Source organism: Colobus angolensis, unplaced genomic scaffold (genome assembly GCF_000951035.1).
Source record: "Colobus angolensis palliatus isolate OR3802 unplaced genomic scaffold, Cang.pa_1.0 Scaffold19, whole genome shotgun sequence".
NCBI classification, from domain to species: Eukaryota; Metazoa; Chordata; class Mammalia; order Primates; family Cercopithecidae; genus Colobus; species Colobus angolensis.
In genome coordinates, this window is record NW_012115043.1 from 3,563,475 (window position 1) to 3,575,993 (window position 12,519).

Genomic DNA, 12,519 nt, shown 5'->3' on the forward strand with positions numbered 1-12,519 from the left:
TATGTCCCCCGATCTTTCAGAGTCTGGCGAAGCAGTGTGAGGACATCTGTGCTGATGGGTGACCTCTGGCTCTTTCTTTGGCAACCCCCCTCTCGCCACCCCCTCCACAGGTTTTCCTACCTCTCCTACTACTCCATTCGGTTTCCTGTAAGTGGTTATTACCCCATTTCTCCTTTAAATGCAGGATTTCCCTTCCTGTTTTTCATTAACCTTCTCATTTTATACTCTCCTTGAGTTACTTCAGCCACTTCAAAGGTTTCAACTACCAGAGGAGTCACTGAGACTAACTATGAGCTGATGAATCACAAATCTTTATTTCCAGCCCAGATTTCTCTCCTAAGTTCTGAAACATACCCAGTTGGTTGTGCAGAGCCTCCTCCAATTCAACAGGTCCAAAATTGATTTCCTCTCCTATCCCCTCTCAGACCCTAGACCTGTCTTCTGCTGCCTGGGTTTATGGTCTCAGGAAATACCATCACTATGATCCTGTTTCCCAAACCATCTCTCTTCTCTTCTCCCCCATATTCAATCACTACATTTTATTTTATTTATTTATTTATTTTGAGATGGACTCTCACTCTGTCGCCCAGGCTGGCGTCCAGTGGCGCGATCTCGGCTCACTGCAACCTCCGCCTCCCAGGTTCAAATGATTCTCCTGCCTCAGCCCCCTGAGTAGCTGGGACTACAGGTGCCCACCACCACGCCCAGCTAATTTTTGTATTTTTAGTAGAGATAGGATTTCCCCATGTTGGCCAGGATGGTCTCGATCTCTTGACCTCGTGATTCACTTGCCTTGGCCTCCCAAAGTGCTGGGATTACAGATGTGAGCCACCACACCGGGCCTTATTTTGTTTTTTTGAGACAGAGTCTTGCTCTGTCACCCAGGCTGGAGTGCAATGGTGCGATCCTGGCTCAATACAACTTCCGCCTCCTGGGTTCAAGTGATTTTCCTGCCTCAGCCTCCCAAGTAGCTGATACTACAGGTGCCCCCATCATGCCCAGCTAATATTTGTATTTTTAGTAGAGATGGGGTTCACCATGTTGGCCAAGCTGGTCTCAAACTCCTGACCTCACATGATCCACCCACCTTGGCCTCCCAAAGTGCTGGGATTATAGGCGTGTACCACCATGCTGGACCTACTAAATTTTATTAACTTGACATCCTCCCCACTTCTCAAATCTGTTAACTTCTCATCAGTCCTGTGACCACCATTGTCTTTCACAAGGAACAGCCCCCTAAGTGGCTTCCATGCTTCATAATTTCTCTACCCCAAGCCACTCTTGAGAAATACTGTTATCAGAAAGGGATCCTTATCCATATCCCAAGAGAGGGTCCTTGGATGTCGTGCAAGAAAGAATTTGGGGTGATTCTACAAAGTAAAGTGAAAGCAAGTTTATTAAGAAAGTAAAGGAATAAAAGAATGGCTCCATCAATAAATCCAATCAGAGCCAAGTGTTCCCAAAAGTAAGAGGAGGAACACATCCAACTTAGGTACAATGCTTGTTTATATGTAAGATAACAAAGCAAAAACCATATGGAGAAGATGCGCTGCACTACAAGGGCTGGTGACATAGGATTGTTCATCTTTGTGTAACTACTGTCTTCCACAAGAAGATATTATTTTTTAAAGATATAATCTTTAAAGCAAAACTTAGAAGGCTTTTGTTCTTAAGATATCAGGGCATCAGGACATTTCCTGGGTCTGTTAAGTCCTGAGCCTGTTTGGTAAATGCTATTAACCTGTTCCCTTAACTCTAAACATCCTGTAACTAAGAATGCCTAACTTCCAGCAGGTCTCAGCCTCATTTTACCCAGCTTCCATTCAAGATGGAGTCTGATATGGTTTGGATTTATGTCCCTGCCCACAAATCTCATGTCGAATTGGAGCAGGGGTCCAGTGAGAGATTACTGGATCATGGGGGTGGATTTCCCCCTTGTTGTTCTCATGATAGTGAGTGAATTCTCACGAGATCTGATGGTTTAAAAGTGTGTGGCAACTCACCCACCCGCTACCCAACGTCTCTCCTGCCACCCTGTGAAGAAGGTACTTGCTTCCCCTTTGTCTTCTGCCATGATTGTAAGTTTCCTGAGGCCTCCCCAGCCATGCAGAACTGTGTCAATTAAACCTCTTTTCTTTATAAATTACCCAGTCTCAAATAGCTCTTTATAGTAATGTTGTCAGAGGCATTCGAATCAGGGCAACTACATCTTGAGTGAGGGCTAGGAAAAATAAGGCTGGGACTTGCTGGGCTACATTCCCAGGAAATTAGGTATTCCGAGGCTCTAGATGTTAATGATGAAGGGAACAGATTGATAACGTTTACTAAACACGCCCAGATTCAGGAATGTCCTGATAGCCTAATATCTTGAGAACAGAAGCATTCCTAATTTTGCTTTAAACATAATAATATCAGACCAGGCGCAGTGGCTCACACCTGTAATCCCAGCACTTTGGCAGGCCGAGGCAGGTGGATCACAAGGTCAGGAGATCAAGACCAGCCTGGCCAATATGGTGAAACCCTGTCTCTACTAAAAATACAAAACTTAGTTGGGCACGATGGCAGGTGCCTGTAGTCCCAGGTACTCAGGAGGTTTAGGCAAGAGAATCGCTTGAACTCGGAGGGTGAGTTTGCAGTGAGCCAAGATCGCACCACTACACTCCAGCCTAGGCAACAGAGCAAGACTCTGTCTCAAAAAACAAACAAACAAACAAAAAGATAATATCAATTTTTGCAAAATATGGTAATTAAGAAAATGAATCCTTTATCACAAACCTTTGTAGCAGAGCACATCTCCCCATGATCCTTTTTTATCCTATATATAAACAAACATCATACCTTTTTTTGGGGGTGGGCACATTCATCCTCCTACTTTCAGGAATGTCCCACTCTGTCTATGGAGTGAGTAGCTATTATTTCACCACTTTCCTTTCTTAATAAACTTGCTTTCACTTTGCACTGTGGACTCACCCTGAATTCTTTCATGCACAAGATCCAAGAACCCTCTCTTCGGGTCTGGATTGGAACCCCTTTCTGGTAACAGTATGAAAACAGACTAATACAGAGTTGCTATGGCTCAAATGCCTCTGACAATACGAGATATGATCATGTCACTTCCCTGTTCCCTCAAGCTAAGGCCCTCCATGGTCTAACCTACCTTCCTCCCAGCCTCATCTCCCACCCTCTCCCCCGTCACTGTCCGTACAGACTGAATCACAGGCAGCTCCTCCTGATTCACCAGGCATTCTTTAAATACACTGTTCTTTCTGCCCCAAACACCCTTCCTAGTCCCCTTGTCCTAACTTACTCCACCTGGACACCACCCTCTTCACGAAGCCTTCTTGGTCCCCAAAGCTAGATTAGACACTTCTTGTGCTCATGGAGCACCTAATGCTCAGGTGTATTATATCATTTATCACTCCGCTTGGTAATTATGAGTTTCCTTGTCTTCCCCCACTGAATTCTGTTTCCTTTTTTGTTAATCTCCCTGACTGGACCACGAGCTCCTAGAGGGCATGAACTGTATGCTCACTGCACCCCTACCACCTTGCATAGCGCTTGGCCAGAGAACTGCTATCCAATAAACATTTGCTGAATGAAAAAACTGATTGGATGAATGAGGAAATAAACCAGCAAGTGAGTGACCTCAGGCCCCAGCTCTCTATGGACTGGCTGTGTGACCTCAAGAAAGGCACACAATTGTTTACGCCTCTGTATCCTCTGCTGTAAAAATGGGGGAAAAAACCTGCCTTGCTCACCTTATAAAGATGTTAAGAAGATCAAAATTAAAGGAGCTGGTATATGGGAAACCTTCTTAAAAAGTACTTGAAAAAAAATCTTGAAATAGGAAATGGTGCCTTGAATCTCTCATTTCCAAGTAAGAGTACATAGAATAAAAACGTTCATAACAATAGGGTGACACAGAAACCACAAAACAAGGCCACTGAGATATCTGGACAAAGTACAGTGGTAGAATTTAACTAACTGGTTTATGGAGATTGAGTCAGTATCCCCTCCCTTCCCCTCAATTACTGCAGCACTATAAATAATAAAGTAAATGGGTATTGTGGGGAACACTGCTTCTCTTTTGGAAGTGCAACAAGGGCAGGGACCATGCCTTGTATATTTTATTTCCTCTTATGCCAGAGATATTAACCTGAAATCTATATGGGCTTTAGGAGATCCTTGAAGCTGGTGAAACACTGCATTATGTGAATTTTCTGGGGTAAAAAAATAAACAGCTTCCCACAGATCTTCAAAAAGGACTATGCCTTCAAAAACTTGAGAAATCACTGCCATATAATGCCTAGCACATTACAGACACTCCACAAATGTTTACAGGAAGAATCCAGAGAGGAACTGATATAGACATAGTAATGACTCTCATTGGTCATACCTTCTAATTTATTCAGCAGCAAGTCTCATGTACAGAGGAAATACCAGGCCTATTTATTATTCTTCCATACATTTATAACAGGACGGTTTCTCAAATCTCTCCTTAGCATGCCTAACAGACAACATAATTGGTACAGTATTTCACTTATAAGGAATACTCATGCTGTCTTTTTCACACTAATGATAACATTTTCAGATTCCTGTTGTCAATACTGCAAGCATATCCTATTATATGTAGCTCAGTCAGTAATTACAGCAATAATCAATAAACTAACCAACTATTTGCAGTCCATAATTTATTAGTTTTCCCAGTGAAGAACCCAACAATCTTAACTCTATCAAATGGCTACAAATTCAATTATAACCCTACTCAGATGTGCCATTAGTTACACCTTCTTTCAATTATTTCTCATACTTTACATTAAGAGGCTTTTCCTTTATGATGCTGACCTCTCACAAAGCACACAACTGCCCCAGTGGTCAAAAATAACATATGAAGCCAATCTATTCTGAATATCAAATTAATAGCTACATTTACTTACCTGGCTTCAGGCTCTGACTCCCTAATAACTCACTGTTCCTGTCACGAGGAGACTACAATGTATACAAGCTCTTCCTTAGAAGACTCGACGGAGGGTCCACATATGGTCACAGATTGATTAGATGATAAGAAAGAAAATCACAATGTGAAGGTCAACAGGGACCAACTCTGGGCCCTATTTATAGGCACACGTTATTGGATGGATGCATTTATTAATGACTTGAAAGTGAAAATGACAGCAAGTTGGCCAAGTTTAATGATAACACCATTTGGATAAAACCATAGAGGACTTTAAGGAGTTCCAGATAGTCTTAATAGAAGTTTGGGCAGCCAATAGCAGATGAAATTCAAATTGGCTAGGTTTAAGGTAATATGTGTTGGCAGAAGGAGTTTAAATTTGTATTCACCAACAGGCCCAAAATTTATGGGATCCTCTTAGCTGAAACTTTCAGAGTTATTACGTTGGTTAGCTTGGGGTAGTGTCCACACTGACCTTTCACCTGATTTTTAGACTGTAGCAATTCTGCTATTCCTCTTAAAGCAGAAGTTTTAACAGTAGCTTCAGGGAACCTGACACTTAAATAAAACAGGACTATGCAGACAGCAAGCCAAATGAGACATTTTGTTATAAATAGGGTAAGCGGAACCCTCCACAGAGATGGAACTCAACTGGGAGTAGAGCCATATAAATGACAAAACGTTGGTGGTCCAAACCTCCTATTCCAGCGGTCCCCAGAGTGCCCTGTGCCACCAAGACCGAGGCCTGCTCATGCTTATCCTTTCCTTTGCTTCCAAGAGCCACATAATAAATCCCTCGTTCTGATGCAAACTTGAATATGCTTCTGCTCCTTGCTTCCAAACAGACTCCAAGGTAGATCACAACAGGGGCTAGAAGGGGTCACTACACTTTTATCACTATTTCAAGGGCATCCAAATGTTCCAAACAACACAGAGAAGAGAATTAAAATAATCTGCCTCTAGAAAAAAGTTTTCTTTTATGACTAGGATAAGAAAAACAAAACAAAAACTTTACTTACAGCTTGCAGCATGTCATTATTCGAGAAAATAAATTTCCAAAACAATTTATTTCCTTCAGTTTCCCTTTCTCATTTTTTTCACCATTTTTCCACCTTGCCTGAAGAATATACTATGTGATCAGTTGTTTGGATAAATTGCATTGAATTAGAGGACTAACCACTCATTGAAAGCTGAACTGATTTTGCCACCTGCAAAGTTAAGTTCAAAGTTGAACCCATTTAATATGTGGCATGTTTGAAAGCACCATATGGAAAATGAGCTTCCTAACCTCTTTGCTCTTTAAAGAAAACTTCCTAATAAGGCCCTGATGCTATTAAATATTCAACTTCTAAATGGACAACAAATTTGGTAAACAAGGTAAAACACAGCCTTGTAGGTAAGGACAAAACCTTTAAACCTTCAGACGCCCACAGAGTTTTTTGTTGTTGTTGTTTTTTGAGATGGAGTCTCACTCTGTCACCCAGGCTGGAGTGCAGTGGTGCAATCTCGGCTCACTGCAACCTCCGCCTCCCAGGTTCAAGCAATTCTCCCGCCGCAGCCTCCCAATTTTTTGTATTTTTAGTAAAGATGCCACCACGCCTGGCTAATTTTTTGTATTTTTAGTAAAGATGGGGTTTCACAGTGTTAGTCAGGATAGTCATGATCTCCTGACCTTGTGATCCGCCCACCTCAGCCTCCCAAAGTGCTGGGATTACAGGAGTGAGCCACCACGCCCAGCCAACAGAGTATTTTTTACATGTCTCTACAAACTCAAGTACAGTGACATTTTGGTAATAAGCATTATTTTTCACACTCAGGAAAAAGTAGTATTTGCAAAGCTGAGTGGGACTATAATAGATACCAAAACAAAAACCTTATTTAAAACAACCAGGAGCAAAGTGATCGAGAGTCTGTATCCAGGCCTTCCTTTTAATTAGCCATGTGACTTCCAACTGATTTCTGAATCTTCTATTCTCTGTGGGCCTCAATGTCCTTATTTATAAAATGAAAGAGTTGAACAAAACCTCTGTGGTTACCTTCCGACTCTACCTGAGTAACTGCATGATTTTAGAGGCAATGTCCAAGTTATGTATATTAGAATAAAGACAATCATGTCCCAATTTACAAGGTGCTCCACAGGTGAAAAAATATTTTTCCCTCATAGTACTCAATGTCTAACAAGGTACACTGCGGTCAAATACACCAAAGGGAATACTTACACTTCCCTTAAATACAAGGATTCCTGTACTGAATATAATACAAGGTCTCATAATGGGAGACATTACAGTAAAATGTATGCCATACTCTTCTGGCAACGTGGGAAAAAATGATATAAAGAGTGAGAATAGACAAAACGATGAAAATTATTTTTGTTAATACTGTGTTCCACTCACACAAGTCTCTCAATATTAAGAGAACCAGGTGTAATAAATCCCTAGACACAGGATTTAGCAGAAACAAATATAAATCTATTTACAAAAGCAAGATGTATTGGCTGAATTTCTCCATGAAAGGTCACCCAAAAGAAGAGGTTAACAGTAAAACAATCCCCTCCTAGAACTGGGGCTCCATAGAACTACCAGACAACAAACACAAAAAAATGGAAGGAAAAAAGCAGCACGCTATTTTCAGTATTTCTAGAAAATGAGAGGTGGAAACGAGAACAACGACAAAATAATTTAAACTACATTAAGGGAATATTTAATTAGCAATGATCAGGTATTTAGTTTTCAGAATATGTAGGTTGTATTTTTTTTCTAATAAAGCATTTCAAATTCTAATTAAAAAAATACTTTATGGAGGAATTAAAAAGATACAATAGTGTCAGAGGAAAAGCCATGATCCCAGAAGTGGAATATTCTAACAACATAACTTACAAGAAACTATGCTATAAAAACAGATTGTTGATTAACACAAACTCATAACAAAACGCAGAGCAGCTATCACAATGGTGCTGTAATAACACTTGGCTGCTGAAGTCTTTCAATACATTAAATATCTCCTTGGAGACCAAATTACTTTACATTTTCTTAAAAGACAATTTATTATAGCTTTGTTTTCTTCTCATTATCTCTTAAAAATATATCTAATGAAGAAAAGAATACAACTTCTAAATAACTTATATAAAATGGTACTAATGTGTGACAACAGACTTTGTTGGTTATTATTTAACAGCACACAACAACCTACTGTCATGACAAATCCTTACCATAATACAATATTCCATGTATCACATGTATCAAAAACCACTGCATGCCATTATTATGGCACTCATAAAATTAACAGCCTCAGGCTGCTAGCAATTTAAATAATTGATAAGTTTTCAATTAAAAAGGCAACATATTCAGGTCTAATACAAAAATCTATTTAAATTACTGATAAAAATGTACACTTGTACTGGCCCAAAGCCAGAAAATGCTTGCATCCAAGGGGGAAAAAAATAATTCTTCAAGTTTCAACTCAGAGATGGCAAATTTGTTTTTATTCTTATGCAGAGATATAGGCTGTTTATTTACTTAACCTTTGTAATCAGCGAAAAAGAATGATTAAAGGACTAAAGGTAAAAGTGCCTCTATTTTTGCTTTCCCACATATGGCTTTTAAAGAAATACTAAGGTGACCACAGATTTACTGAATTCTATATGAAAAACTAAGCTCTTTTGGCTGGGTGCGGTGGCTCATGCCTGTAATCCCAGCACTTTGAAAGGCCAAGGTGAGCAGATCACTTGAGATCAGGAGTTCGGGACCAGCCTGGCCAACACCGCGAAATCCCATCTCTACCAAAAAATACAAAAATTAGCCGGGCGTGGCGGCGGATGCCTGTAATCCCAGCCACCCGGGAGGCTGAGGCATGAGAATCACTTGAACCCAGCCGAGATCAGGCTACTGCATCGCAGCCTAGGCGACAGAGTAAGACTTCATCTCAAAAAAAAAAACCAAACCAAAAAAAAAAAAAAAGCTTTTTGTAAAAAACAATAAAAATGTGGTAATTTGTCAGTATCTTCCCTATGCCTTTACACAAAATCCTGACTCAAACTTCAGAGCCAAATTTAAATAACTGATAAGTTTTCAATTAAAAAGGCAACATTTTACCATGTCTACAAAATAAAGACCAATGCAAATTTGTAAGAACATGCTGGTAATTATGAGGACTACCAACCAAAACCTACTGTGAGGTTAGGTCCAAATGGTTCTCCTTAAATTTCAATCATGAGAACCAAGACAGATCAAAATGACAGCCAACCTGGCCAGGCACCTTGGTTCACACTTGTAATTCCAGCACTTTGGGAGGCTGAGGCAGGAGGACCACTTGAGGCCAGGAGTTTGAGGCCAACCTGGGCAACAAAGCAAGACCCCATCTCTACAAAAATTTTTTAAAAATTAGCTCATCAATGAGATAGATGACTTCTATTCAGACAAAAAAAGTGGCTCCCAAGAAATCTCAGAAATTTTTAAACTAAGGACATGTAATGTAAGATTATGTAATCATATTTTCCTACAACACAAAAATAATTAAACACTGCGTTTGAGAAAATAAGCATATGCTGTAAGGAATATATGGTGCAGAAATCACAACTAAGGTTTTATATAAACCCAAATTATTCAGAATGTAATAACGATGATGATAGGGCACAGTGGCTCACACCTATAATCCCAGCATTTTGGGAGGCCAAGGCAGGTGGATCACGGGGTCAGGAGTTCGAGATCAGCCTGGCCAACATGATGAAACCCCGTCTCCACTAAAAATACAAAAATTAGCCAGGCACAGTGGCAGGTGCCTGTAATCCCAGCTACTCAGGAGGCTGAGGCAGAATTGCTCTAACCCAGGAGACAGAGGTTGCAGTGAGCCAAGATGGCACCACTGAACTCCAGCCTGGGTGACAGAGCAAGACTCCATCTCGGAGAAAAAAAAAAATAACAGTGATTACATAAAAAGATCCTGCTACAAATGTGCAAAGAGGAAGGTGGGGGAAGAGACAGTGTAAAACAGTAAATGAGCAACAGCTTGGGCATTAAAAGAAACTGAACTTAAATTCCATATTCACATTCATACTAACTCTAAGACCTTGGGCTTATCTCTTAACCACAGCTTCCTCATCTAAAAATAAGAATGATAATATATGTCTTTCAGAGTGATTATTAAAACTAAAAAAATTAAATACCCCAAGCATTTTGTATATAGCAGTAACTCAGAAATGGAAATCATCATTATTATTATCACTATGATCACACCCACTAACATTTTCAAAAAGCACAGTTTGTAAGATCATACCCAAAAGTACATATCTTTTGCATGTGGTTAAGTTGAATACATAATGAAAGTATACTGATGTCAGTTCTCTGCAATGCACATATGTGAGAAAATTAGAACCCATCTCTGTGTGTGTGTGTGTGTGTGTTTTCTAAATATAAGCATGTCACATTCTCAGGAGAGTTAGCCAATCTATCAATACTAGTGCTAGACCTTTTCAGCAGACAATCCTACTCTGCCTTTCAAGGTACTGATGAGCCCAGCTCTAAATTCGCAGTACACAAAGACTCTCACATAAGTTAATGGGAAGTCAATGGGAAATTGACTTTTCCTATTCTGTGCTGGTTGGAATGCAATGCTCTGTTAATCATCCTATCCTTCTTGTTCTCTATCCTCCTACCCTAAATTAAAACTATTGGCGGAAACCCATACAGATAGTTCACAGTTTTCATTACAATGAAACAATATTGTGGCTGAAGTTGAAGTCTATCAAAAACCTACAACCTAACTGTTGACTAAGATTAGGGTCTCAGTGAAAAGCAAGAGCCCTGATTCCATCATTTCCACATGATTCCAAATGATTCCATCATTTGCATTTGTATAGAACTTTTAACTTTTCAAAGGGCTTTCACATCTATTCTCCCATTTGATCATTACAATGGCCCTGTGCAGTATAAAGGACAAGTATTATTATCCACAATTGACAGATGAGGCAACTACGGCACTGAAAGGTTAAGTGATTTGCCTAGGGCCAAGAAACCACAGAAGAGCTAAGGTCTCCTGACTTCCAGTACAATGCTCTTTCTACCAGACCCTGGAAAAGGTTTTGTAAACAGATTACAGACTCAGATATAATAAAACAAAACTTGAGAGGAAGGCTCAAATCAAGACTCAGGTAACCTATGTCTCCTCATGATAGCTGAATCTTTCAAGCTTAGTATCGAAGCTTTAGAAATATGCCCTTTTCTCTTGTTTACTTCAGTATCAGACAACTGTTAATGCAGATTTTCCGTAAAATTTTAAACACAAAAGAAAAGTCATTTCAGAATATATTCAGATCACTTTGATTCAGTAAGTAACCCTGTAGTTCATTTTCGGTGGGAGTACTATGGGTAGTGCATAAATAACCAAGAGTACATCTTTAAATCGTGTATCCATATTAAGCCTGCAGCTACATTGTAACTATAGTCTGGAAGGGTGAGAGAGATCTCCAGTTGAAAGTAGATTTTGAAAAATTTTTTAGAGCCCAGGGGTTCATTTTTAATGAGCCGTTACTTTAAGTACTGCATAAAAAATACAGGAAATTGATAGTCCATTTAGTCTGCACGATACCTAATGCAAAAGTCATTAAGATGCATTATTCTTAATGTTTATGATATGATCAGTAAGTGTCTTTTGAAAATAATGCCCTTAACTTTCACATACGGAAATCCTTGAAACCTTTACCTATTATATAGAAAAATGTATGACAACTGTGATTTATTTACGTCTTCACTATACCCAAGAAACAGCAACCTCAATCACATTAACATTTTAAAAAATAGTCCTCATTTGTAGTACACTTACATATGACAGCATTGCTTTCATTTCCTCATCACTTCTCACTGTAATTCGATCACCATCTTCATCTTCATCTGTTTAAAAGCAACATAATGCAAATGATAAGGTGTGCATTTGTTTAATGCACAAAGGGAACATAATACAAACAGTTTATTACAACGTGATATTCTAACCCTCAACACCACATTTTGGGGGGATGTTGACATTATTAGTTTGTTGTTTTGTTTTCCATTTGGAGTACGATCAGAATCTCAATACAAAACTTTCTTTTAGGGATAGCAGAAAATTAAAATATTGCTCATGTCATTCACAACATATATCTAGGTTAAAGTAAATATAACTGGAGTATGACAAAACAGGTTTGGTTAGGGGAACTAAAAACCAAAGAGAGGCCAGTCTTGTTCTACTATCCGTACTTTTTAAATCTCCCAAACGGCACCATACCCCGATTTCTCCATTCTTCCTCTCTCCCAGGCAATCTACCATGTCACAGCAGCATGATAAAAATGGCTAACACTTATTGAACTCTACTATATATGAGGCACTGTGAGCTGTGCTTCATATGCAATACCTCCTTGAAAACCTCATAATAAACCTACGACATGAACATCATTGTTATTATTCTCTTTCCACAGAAGAACCTAGGCCTAGTGCAAGGTTAACTTGTAAAGCAGCTCTAATACAGGTCTCTCTATCCCATTCTATTTAGCAGCTCTCTTTCTGAACAGTTTCACTTGTTTTGCATACTCTCCAGC

At 39.5% G+C, this 12,519-nt stretch overlaps 1 protein-coding gene across 2 annotated transcripts in view; it reads right to left on the bottom strand.

Moving 5' to 3' along the window:
* Window positions 1–12,519, bottom strand: part of MAP2K5 (mitogen-activated protein kinase kinase 5) — a 268,480-nt gene that overhangs the window by 236,086 nt on the left and 19,875 nt on the right. For both annotated transcript variants that reach the window (XM_011940344.1, XM_011940343.1), the window contains exon 3: window positions 11,771–11,838. In XM_011940344.1, coding sequence (XP_011795734.1) covers window positions 11,771–11,838 — 68 coding nt within the window. The remainder of the gene's footprint in view (window positions 1–11,770; window positions 11,839–12,519) is intronic.